At 36.8% G+C, this 16,572-nt stretch overlaps 1 protein-coding gene across 3 annotated transcripts in view; it reads right to left on the bottom strand.

Annotated features, from left to right (window-relative positions):
* Positions 1 to 16,572, bottom strand: part of RABGAP1L (RAB GTPase activating protein 1-like) — a 958,953-nt gene that overhangs the window by 316,929 nt on the left and 625,452 nt on the right. For all 3 annotated transcript variants that reach the window (XM_006867062.1, XM_006867063.1, XM_006867061.1), the window contains one exon: positions 16,172 to 16,315. In XM_006867062.1, coding sequence (XP_006867124.1) covers positions 16,172 to 16,315 — 144 coding nt within the window. The remainder of the gene's footprint in view (positions 1 to 16,171; positions 16,316 to 16,572) is intronic.

The following is a 16,572-nucleotide window of genomic DNA, read 5'->3' as shown; positions in this document are numbered from 1 at the left end:
TCCTTACGGGAGTAGAAAGCCTCATCTTTCTTGCGTTTATAGGCACCCCCATTTTGGGTAGCCAATGTCTATGTTGCCCATCCCTGTCAACCCTGAGTACCGAGGGGGTAGGAGTGATCCTTACTGTAAAGATTTGTTCCCTTTTTAGAGCAACTACATCCATAGGTATAGGTAAAGTTTATCAAATTGTAGCAGGTTACTCTTTTTCTCCCCCCACCCCTTCTTTCTTCTTCTAGTTGAGTTCTGATCATACAGCCAACGAAGCCAGGTCAAGTGGGTACTATCTGCAAGTATGGGTATTCTTGTGCATCTCCCCTCACTTCATATCAGCTCGACGCTTCACTCTTTGATCTAGTCCTCCGTGGCCATGTCACTGTGTCTGGGCCCAGGAGTCTCTGAGTCTTGCCATACTGTTGGCCATCCAGGTCTCCACCCGGGTTCACGGGGGTCTATTGAATGTGGTCAGGCTTAGCTCGCAACTTCATTGCTGTTGTTTCCCCCTCTTCCCTTATCGGTGACCAACGTGGTCACCAGCCAGACCACATGCCTGCTCATGTATTCCTCTTGAGTCTCAGTCTTGGAAGGAGGTTTTGCTCTGAGGGGTCCCTACCACTTGCCTTGAGGGCTCCTGGGCAAACAGCTTACTTGTTCTTGTAGTAATCAATCAGACTGCCCTTGTTGTTTTGGATTTTTCCTGATAGTCTTTCTCTTTTATGAAGTATCTTCTGTTCTTCTAGCCACTCCAGGCTTGTCTACTCATCCTTTCCAGTGGAAATTTCCTACCTCAGTCAGTTCTGGATGAGGTTCTGGATTCCAGCTATGGTCCTGCACAAGACCTTTTTAAGTGTTGAAAATCAAAAATGTCAGCTTGAAGACTAAGTTCGTCTGACCCAAGCCATGGTATTTTCAATAACCTCATATGCATGCAAAAGCTGGACAGTGAATAAAGAAGACTGTGGAAGAATTGATGCTTTTGACCACAACTAGGTCAAATTCGGTCAAATCAGGACCATAGTTTTTAATAGGATAAGTACTGGATTGCTAGCCAAAAGGCTGGTGGTTCAAATACATTATCTACTCCTCAGAAACCCTAGTCAGGGTCACGATGAGTCAGAACTGATTTGGCGGTACAGTAACAGCAACTCTATCTTAGAAGTTTTAGAAGAACAAAAGGGAAGAACGCACTTGGCATTTCTCAAGCTGAAGAAAGTGAAGGAAAAATTCAAGTTGCAATACCAAAGGATTCTACAGGCAAAACACTGAAAGATGTAGAAAGCACCAATAGAAGATGGAAGGAATACACAGAATCACTATACCAAAAAGGATTAACTGGTTGACGTTCAGTCATTCCGAGAGGTATCATATTATCTAGGACTGATGGTACTGACGGAAGAATTCCAAGTTGCACTGAAGGCATTAACAAAAACAGGGCTTCAGGAATTGATGAAATACCCACTGAGATGTTTCAACTAACTGATATAATGCTGAAAGTGTTTATTTGTCTAAGTTAAGAAATTTGGACAATAGCTGTCTGACCAACTACCTGATAGGGATCTATAATTGAGCTCATTCCAAAGAACAATGATCTAACAGAAAGTGGAAATGACTGCACAATATCATTAATAACAAGCACAAGTAAAATCTTGCAGCAGTACATCGCCAGGGAACTGCCAGACATTCATATTGTATTCAAAAGAGGATGGGGAATGAGAGATACCATTGCTAATGTCAGATGAATCTTTGCTTAAAGCAGGGAACGTAAAAAAATCTTTACTTGTGTTTTATTGACCATACAAAGGCATTCAACTGTGTGGCTCATAAGGAATTATGGATAATATTGTGAAGAATGAGAACATTGTGAAGAACAGGAATTACAAAACACTTAATTGTGCTCATGCAGAACCTGTCCATAGACCAAGAGACAATTGTTTGACTAGAACAAGAGATACTGTTTGACTTTAAATTTTAAAAGGTGTTTGTCAAAGTTGTTTTATCATACTTATCCAATCTGTATGTTGATCAAATAATCCAAGAAGCTATATATGAATAATCATATGACATCAAGATTGGAGGAAGACTCATTAACAACTTGCCATATGCAGATGATACAATCTTGCTTGCTGAAAGCCAAGAGGTGCTCAAAGCACTTACTGACAAACCAGAGACTAAAAGAGCTCTGGTAGCATAGTGGTTACTAATCAGGCTATGAACCTTAAGGCCAGCAGTTCAAAACTACCAGCCACTCTGTGGGAGAAAGATGAGGCGTTCTGCTCCCGTAAAGATTTACAGCCTCGGAAACCCTGTATAGGGTCGCTATGTGTCGGAATCGACTCGATGGCACTTAACAACAACAACTGTCTTTGGTATGAATTACAACCCAATGTAAAGAAAACAAAAGTCTCCACAACTGGACCAATAAGCAATATCATGACACATAGAGAAAAGATTGAAGTTTTCAAGTATTTTATTTTACTTGGATCCACAATTAACACCCCAAGATGCAGCAGTTAAGTAATTAAACAGCATAATGCATTGAGCAAATCTGCTGCAAAATAATTCTTTAAAGTATTAAGAAACAAAGATATCATCTTGAGGACTAAGGTGTGCCTCACCCAAGCCATGGTATTTTCAATTGCCTTGTGCTCATGTAAAAGCTGGACAATGAATAAGGAAGACAGGAGAAGAATAGATGTTTCTGGAAAATGGTATTGGTACAGAATATTGAATATATGATAGATTGCCAAAAGAACAAACAAATATGTGTTGGAAGAAATACAGCAAGAATGTTCCTTAGAAGCAAGGATGGCAAGACTTAATCTTACATATTTCGGACGTATTATCAGAAGGGACCAGCACATGAAGAAAGACATCATAGTTGTAAAATAGAGGGTCAGTGAAACAGAGGAAGACTCTCAACAAGAGGGACAGACAGGGTAGTTGCAACAATGAGCTCATGTATAGTAGCGATGATACAAGCCAAGTAGTGTTTTGTTCTATTGAACACAGGGTCATTAGTTGGAATTAACTAGATGGCTCCTGAGAACATAACAACATTAAGATCCGTCTCACTTCAATTAAATCAACACCCATTGCTAAATAGTTTGCTTTCTGAGATGCATTAGAGTTATACAGAACAAATATATATATATCAAATACTTATTTACATTCAGAATTCTAGTCCATGAGCTGTATGTACACTAGAAATGTTTTCTTTTGTCAGATCCACTGACAAAAATCCAATGACCCTTCTCAGAAAATCTGTCTCTGTGTACAGTCTCTGGTGAGTGGATTACAGGTTATATGATTCTACCCTCCATCCTACCTATTACCAAAGCATATAAGAGATGGAAAATGAGCCTAACATAACCCACACAAAAGTAGGTTTATGACTTATGACTATGTGAATTTATATTTAAATATGAATCAGGACCAAGCTACAACGAAGTAGGTCAGAAGAGAAGAGAACATGTGATACACAGAATGTGATGGAGAGCAATAAAATGAAAGGGCAGTCAGAGCTTTGGTGTTAATTTGGTACTTGTGTTTCCTTAGGCCAACTAACTTGTCTTTTCCTAGATTCCCTCTATATTTAAATGAACTGCTATTGTACTTGAGTTGCATTTTTTTTGTTTCTTAAACTATCCTAAGACAGAAGGAATTCCTAAAGATACTATCTTATTTTTTTCTCTTAAAATTCAAGAGCAAAGTTATTTTTAGCCTGTGACTAGGGTTTCATAAAAAGCTTTAAAAGGAAGACAATAAAAGCCATTTTCTTAATTAGTTATTGATTCTTATTTCCATTCAATTAATATTTCTTGTATGCTTATCATGTGTGACATAGGATGCTAGACACACAGTAGCATACAAAAGAAACATGGTTGATCCTTTTGCAAATTTATTATCGACAAGGGAAACAGGCATTTAAAAAGCAATAGAAAGTAAATTAATAAATAACCAAAAACTGCAGGGCACTATCAGAGTGAGTAAAAAGAGGGACATAATGAACAAGCACAAGTGATCAGCACAAGCTTCTTAGAGACAGGAACATTTAACCTTAGATCTGGAGGAGTTAAAGCAATTAAGAGTGAAGAATACATATTAAGCAGAAGAGAAAGAATATGCAGACATTCTTAAACTGAAAAGATCTACTGTCCACAAACTAAAAGAAGGCCAGTGTTAAAATAAGCAAGAAAAAGGAGGACTGACCCTAGAAAATCAGTGGGAAATAAAGGAAAGGCTAGACACAGGTCAAGTGAAAGTGTGAGTTCTACTCAGTGGAAGATCACTGAAGGATTTTCAACAGAGAATGAAATGATCTGATTTGTATTTTTAAAATAATCTCTGGATGCTATAAAAAATAATGGAAGAGAAAGGACAGGGGAACAACTGGGAAGAGCACCTGGGAGGTTACTGATGGTGCTGGCCTGGAGACAGAGGCAGAAGACAAGTTCAAGACCAATTTTAATGGCAGAATTGACAAGCCAGTGAGTATGGTAGTACTTTGCAAATATGTTTAATTATAAACTTTCTCAGAGATATATACACATGTATCAAAAAGATAAGCAAGCATGGGAATGAAAAACACTGAATTTAGTATAATAGTTCCCCTTGGGAGGTAAAGGAGGAGGTGTGGTCAAGAAAATGTACATACAAAACTTTCACTATGAATGGTACTATTATACCTCTTGTCCAGAGAGGTATTTGCAGAAGTCATTAGACGCCTTAATGTTTTTTGTCTTTTTTTAAATGTCTAATCATAAATTTTAAAATAATATGTTTACTTATTGTATTCAATCCATGTATACACAGTTTAATGACTGAGTTTTTCTGCAATAAAAATACAATCAAGTAACTTGAGCTATTCTAATTCAATAGAGAATGGAAGATTTTTGTTGGGCAAAAAAATCTGTCATCCTAAAACTTTAAATCAGTGATATTTAATCTGATCCTGAGAACTAAGCACACAACAACTCAAAATAGAATATAGTGAGTTACTGAAGAGTTTAAGGTACATAATGTCTTTGAAAGTCTTCAAATTAATATGGGTTCGATTTTATTGAAACAAAGTACCATTTCTATTTTAAGCAAAAACTCCAAAAATGAGCCTTTATTGTAAAGAACTAAGTTTGACACTTATATGTTCATCTCTCATAATTATTAATTATTCCACCCTTTAAATTTCTTTCTTAAAGTTACCAATATTGACTTTAAATGCTCCCACAGGTTATCAAAGCCCGTTTTTAGAACAAGCATTTTCAAGAAATTGCAATCTTAGCACTGTCAGAATAAAATATGTAGCAATAACCTTCCCTAGGCACTCCACAACATCACCTGCTTCCAAGATGCCCCTGAAACAGAGAAACTGTAAGACTACCCATCCGTCACTCTCACTACACCATTAAAAGAGAACATGTCATCAATAAAACTCACCTCCAGCTGAGCCATCAGCATACTCAAGATTTAAACTATATCCAGAATTCAATGACCTTCCCCCAACTGATATTATCTTGGTCCATGTGATCATCATTTCCAACCCAGATTGTTCCAACTACCTCCTAACTGTTCTCCTATTTTAGCACCCTAACCATCTTTCCTCAAAGTCATGATGGCAAGGATTCATCTGTCACACTTCGGACACAGTATCAGGAGGGTCAGGGTACAAGAGCAAGATCCCAATAAGATGCATTGGCAAAGTGGCAGCAGCAATGGGCTCAAGAGTAACAAGGACTGTGAGGATGGGGCAGGACTGGGCACCGTAGCCATCTTTTCTCAGTAATCTGTAAAAATACATCATGTCACCCCTCGACTCAAAATCCCCCTGTGGTTTCTCATCTCAATCCAATAAAAAGGTCCTATGATAGTCAAAATGGCCTAAACTATTTTCTCCTACTTAATCAAAACATTTTTTTCTCTACTCTTGTAAGAATTACTACTCTTAAAGTTTAACTAATTAACATTAAATAATGTTTCTGAAAACTTTTTAAGTTTATTAATTAAGGGGCCTTAATCTGGTGCTATAAGGACTCTGGTAGTTTAGTGGTTACGAATTGGGCTGCTAATTACAAAGTCAGCAGACTGAAACTATCAGATGCACCGCAGGAGAAAGATGGGGCTTTCTGCTCTTGTAAAGATGTATAGCCTCGGAAACCCTATACAGGGTCGCTATGAGTGGGAACCAACTCCACAGCATATCACCACCACCACCAATCTGGTGTTGTGGGTTAATGCGCTGGACTGTAAAGACGGTTTGAACCACAAGGTTGGTGGTTCAAGGTCACCAGCTGCTCTTAGGAAACCCTATACAGCGTCGCTATGGGTCAGAACTGACATGACTGCACTTCTGACTCGACGGCACTTAACAACAACACAACAACAACAAAAACAGCAACAATCATCTGTTACTGTTGTTAGATGCCATCCAGTTGGTTGAGCTCCGATTCATTTTGATGCTATGAACAACAGAATGAATCACTGCCCAGTTCTGGGCCATTTTCACAATCATTTTTACTTTTGAGCCCATTGCTGCTGCCACTTTGCCAATTTATATCATTGGGGATCTTCCTCTTTTATACTGGACCTCCACTTTACCAAACATGATATCCTTCTTCAGGGACTGGTCCCTCCTGATGTATGCCCAAAGTATGAGAGTTGAAGTCTGGCCATCCTGGTTTCTAAGGAGCATTCTGGCTGTATTTCTTCCAACAAAAATTGGTTTGTTTTTCTGGCAGTCCATGCTGCTTTTAATATTCTTTGTCAATACCGTAACTCAAATGTTTCAATTCTTCTATGATCTTCCTTACATATTGCCCAACTTTCATATGCATATAAGGTGATTGAAAATACCGTAGTTTGGGTCAGGCACACCTTAGTCCACAAACTGACTTTTTTCCTGAACACTTTAAAGAGGTCTTGTGCAGCAGATTTGCCTAATGTAATATATCATTTGATTTCTTGACTGCTGTTTCCATGAGTGCAGATAGTGGATCCAAGCAAAAAGAAGTCTTTGACAACTTGAATCTTTTCTCCATTTATCATAATGTTATTTATTGGTCCAGTGGTGAGGATTTTTGTTTTCTTTGCATTGAGGTGCAACCCATACTGAAGGCTGTGGTCTTTGATCTTCATCAGTAAGTATTTTAAGTCCTCTTCACTTTCAGCAAGCAAGGTTGTATCGTCTGCATATCACAGGTTGTTAATGATCCTTCCTTCAATGCAGATTCCACGATTTTCTTCATATAATGCAGCTTCTTGGATTATGTGCTCAGCACACAGACTGAGTAAGTATGGTGAAAGAATACAATCCTCGCGCCGACTTCTGATTTTAAATCCTGCAGCACCAGATTAAGAATGCTAATTTAATAAATGTTTCTGAAAATTTAACAACAACAATGGAGATTTTGTGTGTGTGTTATTTTCCATCTAGTCAGTTGTGACTCACAGTGACCCTATATGACATAGTAAAACTGTCCCATAGGATTTCCTAGGCCTACTATGTCGGTTTGAACTTCAAGGTCAGAACTGACTTGATGGCACTTAACAACAACAACAACCATTCTTATCAAAGGAGTCCTGAGGAGTCCTGATATGAGTTGGAATCATCTCAATGTCAGTGCTTTTTTTTTTTTTTTTTTTTTTTGGTGGGACCTAGTTAAGTGCATGGCTGATAACCAAAAGATCAGTGCTTTGAACCCAACCACTCGGTGGGAGAAAATACCTGGAGAACTGCTCCCATAAAGATTGTTGTTGTGGGGGTGGTAGTGTGCTGTGGAGTTGGTTTTGACTCATACTGACCCTGTATAGGGGTTTTTGAGGTTATAAATCTTTACAGGAGTAGAAAGCCTCGTCTTTCTCCCATGGAATGGCTGGCAGTTTCTAACTGCTGACCTTGATGTTAGCAGCCTGACTGGTAACCACTATGCTACCAGAGCTCCTTAAAGATTGTTTAGTTGTTGTTAAGTGCCTTGAGTCGGTTCCAACTCAACAGCATCCTTATATAGGGTTTAGCATAGTGGTTACAAATAGGGCTGCTAATCTCACGGTCAGCAGTTCAAAACTACCAGCTGTTCTGCGGGAGAAAGATGAGGCTTTCTGCTCCTGTAAAGATTCACAGCCTCGGAAACCCTGTATAGGGTCACTATGAGTCGGAACCGACTCCACGGCACAAAACAACAACAATAAGAGCAGCTGGTGGGTTTGAACTGCTAATCATTAGGTTCAAGCTGACCTTGTGGGCCTAGGAAATCCTACTCTGTCATATACTGTCACGATGAGTCAGAATTGACTTGATGGCAAACAAAACACAAAAAATCTTCACTGTTGTTGTTAAGTGCTGTCAAGTCCATTCTGACTACAGGAACCCTGTGTAGTGTTTCCAAGGAGCAGCTGGTGTTTGAACTGCTAACCCTGTGGTTCAAACCAGCCCTGTAGACCTTAGAAATCCTATGGGGCAGTTCTACTCTGTCATATAGGGTCACCATGAGTCAGAATTGACTTGACAGCAAACAACACATGCACAAATTCTTCACTGTTGTCAAGTGTCATCTAGTCTGTTCCAAATTATCACAACTTTGTATAGGGTTTCCAAGGAGCAGCTGGTGACTTTGAACCACCGACCTTGTGGTTCAAACTGACCTTGCAGTTCAGTGCTTATCCTACAGTGCCACACCAGGACTCCAAATATCAGCCCAATTTGATGAGCTCTAAATTCAACATATTATTGTTACTGAAGAATGTGGGGGAGGTAAAGACTGAGAATGTTACACAATGAATCCACTCTTTAGATAACAGCTTCAGAAAATTGCCTTGAAAGGAAATTATACCTGGTGGCATTTAATCAGGAAACTGTCATTTTTATTTCATCCTGAAAATGGAGAAGTAGGAAATATACTCTAATTTGAAGGGTCAATGATTTCCTTAAATTTTATGAAATACCAAGTTACTATATAAAGCTGAATATATTTAATACTCTAAAAATTGAACTCTCTGGGAAGAGTCAACTTCAAACACCAGCTGTCAGTTACCCTGTCATGACTAAAAGACATACTGGAGTTTTCCTTATGTCCTTTGAATGAAGGTACTGGGGAAGAAAAAAAAATCACTTTTAGAGAATGACTTGAATCACTACTGGAAAAGGGAATAGAATTAAATTTCCATTAAGGTCAACAGCTAAAAAAAAAAATTTTTTTTTTCTTTTAGCAAAGAAGTCTCTCAGCTAGGAACAACAAACTGATTAGGAAGCTAATACAGAAGCAACAGCTAGTTAACCCTCTCTTTCGAATCTCTGAGGTCAGGTAGTTATTTGACAAAATTGAGAAGCTAAAAAGAGCTACACAAGTAGATTGAGCAGAAGGGAGAGATGGAGAGTAATATCATCATGAGTATTTACTAAGTAGCAAACAAGAACAGTTGCTAAGAATTTTGTATCCATAATCCAACTTAATTCTTACAAGAGACCTTGGAGATAGGTTTTGCTACCACAGTTTACAGACAAACTAAGATTTACATAAAGTAAGCAGCTTGAACAAGGTGATCTAGGAAAGGCCAATTGAAAAGCCAGTATCTTTATAACAATGTTATCTTGTCTCATAAAAATCTTTGCTAGATTTTGCCATCAAGGTAACTTCTCTCACATAAGGACGGAATTTAGTTCTTAGGTCCAATCTGTTCATCTATATGCAATTTCAAAGATCAAGTAAACAGCTTTAATCCTCAAATGGATTTCATTTTGTTCCATATTGATGTGCACTAATTTGATCCAAGACCAGTCATCTTAAAAAAAAAAGTTCTTGATCATGAGAAAACCATTATTGAATAAAAATACTTCAAAAGGTAACTGTCATAACTACTTTGGAAAGTTGTATACTAAGGTAAACATTGTGTTGTTGGTTAAGCGACATCAAGTCGTTTCCAGCTCATAGAGACCCTGATATGGTTTCTGAGGAGCAGCTGGTGGGTTTGAACTGCCAACCTTGTGGTTCCCTGTCAAGTGCTTGCCCTATAGCGCCATACCAGGAATCTAAGCTGAACATATGCACACCTTAACTCAACAAGTCCACTTATAGGTGAGTACGCATAGAAGTGCACACGTATATTGGCCAAAAAGTTTGGCCAAAAAGTAAGTTCAAGAATATTCACAGCAACACTATTCATAATAGCACCTGATGGGAAACCATCTAAATCTCCATTCAAAATAGAACAGAACAATGGGAAAGTGTAGTATATTCATATAATGGAAAAAATATATATATATCTTGATGCAATGAAGGCATCCCTGAGTAATGCAGTTAAGCACTGAAAGGTTTGCGGTTTAAACCAACCTAGAGGCCTTGGAAGATATGCCTGGTGATCTGCTTCTGAAAGGTCACAACACTGAAAATCCGATGAAGAAGTTCTACTTTGCACACAAGTCGCCGTGAGTTAGAAGTTACTCAACAGCAATTGATAACAACAATATGGCATAGATGAAGCTCACACAATGATGTAGAATGAAAAAATCTAGAGATAAAAATAGATAAGCCCATCTATATAAAGTTTGAAAACAAAACTAACCTAGGATGTTATAAATCAGTGTAGTGATTTCCCTTAAAACAGTTAATAACTAAAAAAGGGACAGCAGAGGGGGTCTTCTGGAATACAGCTAACATTTGTTTGTTTCTTAAATCTGGGATCTGGTTATGTAAGTACATCTCATTTTATGTACTTTTGTTTTATTGTGCTTCACAGATAGTACAGTTTTGTTGTGTGTGTATGTGTGTTTTGTTTTTTTTTTACAAATTGAAAGTTGGTGGCAAGCTTGTGTCAAGTAGGGAGCCAGTTTTCCAATAGCATGTGCTCACTTTGTGTCTCTGTGGCATATTTTGGTAATTCTCACAATATTTCCAATTTTTTAATAATGCTCTTGCACACTTAACAGATTACAGTAGAGTGGAAACATAAATTTGATATCCACTGATAAATTAACAAATGCATGTGACTTGCTTTCTTTCAGAGGTCTGGAACCAAATCCCTATCTATCTATCTATCTAATGTCTCTCTGATATCCACTGATAAATTAACAAATGCATGTGACTTGCTTTCTTTCAGAGGTCTGGAACCAAATCCACACTACCTCTGAAGTATATTCCCTTTGTGAAATATAAAGTTACATACTAATTTGAACACATTTTCCTTTATTTTGTTGTACTTTCATTAAAAATTCTTTTAAAAGCAGTAGGTAAATAGCATAGTATTTACAGTGCAATTGCTAATACTCTTTCCTAGCCTTTTTCTTATCTGTTTACAAACATAAAGGAAGACATAAAATATAGACGGTTTTGTTCTTTTTTTTTTTTTTTTAAAAAAAGATGATAGATGAGTTCCATTCATCTCAATATAATAAACTGTATTTTTATAGTTTCAAATCCTGTAGCCACCCACCTTCAATTAAAGAACAGAATTCACTCAAGTTGCCATAAATGCATCTTTAATAAACATCTTAAATAAAACTACTAACAACGTGGAGTTTTTAACTCAGTCTGTAATGTTAAGAGTCTACTAAAATTCTTCTCCTGTCTGCTCCTAAATTGACTTCTATTCTTAGCCTAAGGATAAGAAATCCTTAAAAGTATATGCTTTTGTTGTTGGTAAGTGCCGTCGAGTCAGTTCTGACTCATAGTGACTCTGTATAGGGTTTCTAAGGAATAGTTGGTGGGTTTGAACTGCAGACCTTGTGGTTAGCAGTTGAACACTTATCCTAAGCATACAGTTTAGGAAAATATGCCCTGATGATATGTTTTCTAATATAAAGCCCCAAACTCATTGTCTTTCATTTTCACTTTGCTATAGTGTCTCTGAGCAAATGAATTTGCAAACAAATATACTTAAACTTTTTTGAGAGGTCAAAATAGCGAACTTTGAAAAACTATTAATTTTCCATCTGAGAAGTTCTTAGCCTTCCAGTCACAGTTAAACATTAATTAATACTCACCAAAGTTTGAATTGTTTTTGTAACAAGAAAGAATACAGCAAAAACAAATACCTATAGATGATCTATTCAAGTCTATGTTACCATTTTCTTCTTTTAAAATACTTTATCACATATAGCAAAAGAAAGCTTTTGGTATAAATATTTGATTAACTACAAGAAGGAATGGGGCAAAGAGAAAACACAGACATGCAGGAAGTGAAAGTTTGTTCAAAAATTTCCTTTACAAAATAATTCTTTGACAAAGATGAGTTAGTGGAAAAGGAGTATCCTGAAGCACACTACAATATTGTTTCTAAGAAAGTTTATTTTGAAAAGCTACTGTGCTCTATCAAGGGATGTCATCATTTTTTCCTTGGATAACATGATGCTGTGATTACAACCTACTCTGTTTTGGAAAGCTATGTAACTTTCTTAAATAGCTACAGCGTATAGATTTGAGAGGAGGGAAAAGAACATCTATGATGCTTTTATTAAGTTTAATGAATATAACGATCATTCAGATGCTATGAATCATAGTTGACAAGTGATGGAAAGGCTTATAAATTTCCTTTTCTTTTCCCTATCATAAATGTTGCTTATCTTAAATTGCTGTCAGAAATTCAAGTATCGTTAAGATGAAATTTCCTGAGATATTGTGAGTCTAAATTTGCTAAGGCCCATGGATAGGACTCTATTGGCAGGTGTGACAACATACAGACAGAGAACTTAACAAAGTCTCCATTCCAATGAACTAAAGGACAGGACTACTACTATTAAAACTGCTGCCCAAGACCTCTTTAAAGTGTGAAAGAGCCAAGGTATCAGTTTGAGGACTACGGTGCACCTGACCTAAACCAGGGTATTTTCAGTTGTCTCACTGATGCATATGAAAGTTGGACAATGAGTAAGGAAGACATATCTATAACTGCAAGGTAAGCAGTTTGAAACTACCAGCTGTTCCGCAGGAGAAAGAGGAGGCTTTCTGCTCCCGTAGAGATTTACAGTCTCAGAAACCATGTACAGGGTCGCTATGAGTTGGAACCGACTCCACAGCACATAACCAACCAACTATCTATCTATCTATCTATCTATCTATCTATCTATCTATCTATCATCTATCTATCTATCTATCTATCTATCTATCTATCATCTATCTATCTATCTATCTATCATCTATCTATCTATCTATCTATCTATCTATCTATCTATCTATCTATCTATCTATCTATCTAATGTCTCTCTACATATATGTCTGTGTGTATGTGCATATGTAAAGCATCCCTGGTGGCACAAATGGTTAAGTACTCAGTTAAGCTTGACTATTAGCCCAAAGGCTGTCATTCAATCCCACCCAAAAGAGCCTGAGAAAAACAGACCTGAAAATCTCCTTCTGGATGGTCATAGCCATTGAAGTCTTATGGAGCAGTTTCACTCAGAAACATGAGGTGGCCATGAGGCAGAATTGACTCAGTGGGCCACTGGTTTTTAAGACTGAATATGAATATTTATCAAAACTAACTCTAAGTATTAGCTTGTTTAAAAATGAAAAAAATGAACAATGTGAAGCTGGTTTGTACATTGATAGTGCACTAAATTAGAGGAGTCAGAACTGTTTGCCACACCAATTTGGATAATCAAGCAAAGTTGAGTTTCCTTTGTGATCACACCATTTTGACTCGGAATGAGATTTTAGCTCCTCATTCCACATTCTTCCTTAGTTAAATTTAGAAAGGCATTTTAGTAACTAATTTGTAAGTAAAATGAATAGAATTAATGTGCCATCAATCAGATTCTCTAGCTTTCATATATTCAGGACTTGGGAACCTCGTCTATAACTCTCAGCAAGTCACCCAACCCTTCTTTGTCACAGTACTTAAAGCATTTAAAAATAGTACACACTTACGAAATGCTCTGTGACCATTAAGTATTGCCAACTAGAGTCTTTGAAGAGCAAAAATCTAGCTATGCTTTCATATAAGGTGGTGGTCGTTATAGTAGGATGAAAACACTGTTATGCTGCTTAAATATCTTAATTTTTTTTTTCTTTTAGAAAGTTATTTTTGTACTTAAACTTCAAATTCTTAGGATAATTAAAATGGTTAGACTTTTCTTTTAAGAAACAAATCTTTATGTAAAAAATGTATAGTAACACAAAACTATCAAGATTATATTAAATTTATAATCATGCACATAGATTATACTTTTAATTCCTCCAAGTTTTATTTAAGAAAGCTATATTTGTGCTGCTGTAGGATCAGCACTGGGCTGCGAACCACAAGATTGGCAGTTCAAACCCACCAACTGTTCCTCGGAAACCTTACAAAGGGTCACTGAGTAGGAACCCATTTAATGGCACTTAACAACAACAACAACATTTTTATGAAGGAATCCTGGTGATGCAATGGTTAACCATCTGGCTGCTAACTAAAGATTGGTGGTTTGAATCTACCTAGTGACTCCACAAGAGAAAAATCTGGCAATGTGTCCGGATAGATCATAGCCTGGAAAAACCTCTAGGGCAATTCTACTCTTTAACATAGGGTCACTCTGAGTTGAAAATGGACTCAATGACAAACAACAACATCATTTCTAGGTAAATTTATACCATTAAAAAATACATACTATCATTTCTAGGAATAGCAAACATTTTGTTGGGAAGATAAGATAGATCTAAGTACAATATTACTCATTTATTTGAAAGAGCAAAATAAACAAATGTAGCCATCTTAGGACCTAAAATGAAACATGGTGGTTCCATAGAATAAGTACTGGACTGTGAACCACAAGGTTGGCAATTCAAGCCCACCAGCTGCTCAGTGGGAGAAAGATGAGGCTTTCTGTTCCCACAAAAGACTTAAAGCCTTGGAAACCCTACATAGGTTTGATATGAGTCGGAACCAATTCCATGGCATTTAACAGTAACAACAACAAAGGATTTAAAAATAAACAAATGTCGATGTCTACAGATTTTTCAAACACTTTTTGAAAGACTCTGTAGTCTAAAAATATAATTCAATGACATAAAAACTTTTTCACTTCTCTCATGATCTGCCAAGAATCTAAAACATAATATAGAGATAGATAATTTATGAACTGAAAATTCAGTTACTTTAAAAATCTTTGTGTTTACTTTTGTAATATAATGTATTACCATTAAAAACACATGATCTCAAATTCATTTATTTAACTTTAAAGTTCCTGTATACTGGTATCCCAATTTATGATGCATTTGAGTTACAATGAATGCATTTACAGCTGTCTTTTTTTGGTGCATCTTATCATTAGCAATACAAGTACTACATATAGTGTTGTAGCACATAATTTTTTGATGCTATCATTTTCAGATGTTCACTTGCAGATGCTCAATTTTATGATTTACTGTTCAAAATACTGCCACCAACGTTTTGTGTATTTTTATGGTGTAGAATGTGCACTGGGCTGCGAGCCACAAGGTCGGCAGCTCTAACTCACCAGCTGCTACTTGGAAACCCTACAGTGGGTCACGATGAGTCAGAATCGATTCCACAGCACTTAACAACAACAACAAAGAATTAAAAATATTTTTGTAAGTTTATCTGTAATTTTCCTAACACCTAGATACAATAAAGACTTGATTTATAAAGATCCTGATAATAAAGGGTAGTAATAATGAAAATTTCAAGAGAAACAATAAGATATTTAACTTTTTTCAGAACAAACTTATGACAAAGTCATCAGAACAGATGATAACCTATACTAGTAACACATAATTGTACACCACTAAGCTTACAATGGGAACATGGTGGCTCTGTACAATAAGCATTGGCCTATGAACCACAAGGTCCCCAGTTCAAGCATGCCAGCTGCTCTGTAGGAGAAAGATGAGGCTTTCTGCTCCTGAGAAGATCTAAAAGCCTCGGAAACCCTATAGAGGATTGCTATGTGTCAAAACCAACTCAATGACACTTTAACAACAACAAGATTTAATATGAATTCAGTCATTCAAATTTAGCCATCTCATTTCACTGCCTAGGAATTATGTAAACCTTAATATTTTCACTCCTCACAAATCATAAAAATACAATTAAAAATACTGTGTTCTGAACATTCAAATCAAAATTTTGATCAGTGAATACTTATGACTTCATCAATGAGTATGGCTTAATATCAGAGGAAAAAACATGTGAAATAAATCATTTGAAGTAAAAACTGTTTTCTACTTTGGTTTAGATATGAAAGATACAGTACCTCACAAAGCAGTAAGTCAATGATGTGAAAGACCATGCAGAGAGGAAACTTGGCAGTGAAAAGAGTGAGAAACCATTGTGAGGCATACATATGAGCTTCCAAGTTCAGGTCACAGAAGTGGCTATGCAGGTCCGGCAACTGCTCCTAAAAGTCAGAGTGGAAAATTTAAGGAGGGGAAAACTATAGCTTCATTTCCTGCCACAACTGCAATTTATGCCAAGCTTTCTAGAATCACTCTTGCACTTTATTCCAGCACTGGTTGCATTTCCCATATCCACACCAAAGTGATGATAGGGAATGGGAACTGGGGATGTGGCAGATAATGGAGAAAACAAAGACAGACTTGATATAAACAAATAATAAAGACCATCCCTTGATTGCTTGATTGTTTCTCAGGATAT

This window comes from Chrysochloris asiatica, unplaced genomic scaffold (assembly GCF_000296735.1).
Source record: "Chrysochloris asiatica unplaced genomic scaffold, ChrAsi1.0 scaffold00100, whole genome shotgun sequence".
Classification (NCBI taxonomy): domain Eukaryota; kingdom Metazoa; phylum Chordata; class Mammalia; order Afrosoricida; family Chrysochloridae; genus Chrysochloris; species Chrysochloris asiatica.
The sequence above is the reverse complement of the archived record's forward strand: the minus strand, read 5'-3'. Positions and strand labels throughout refer to the sequence as shown.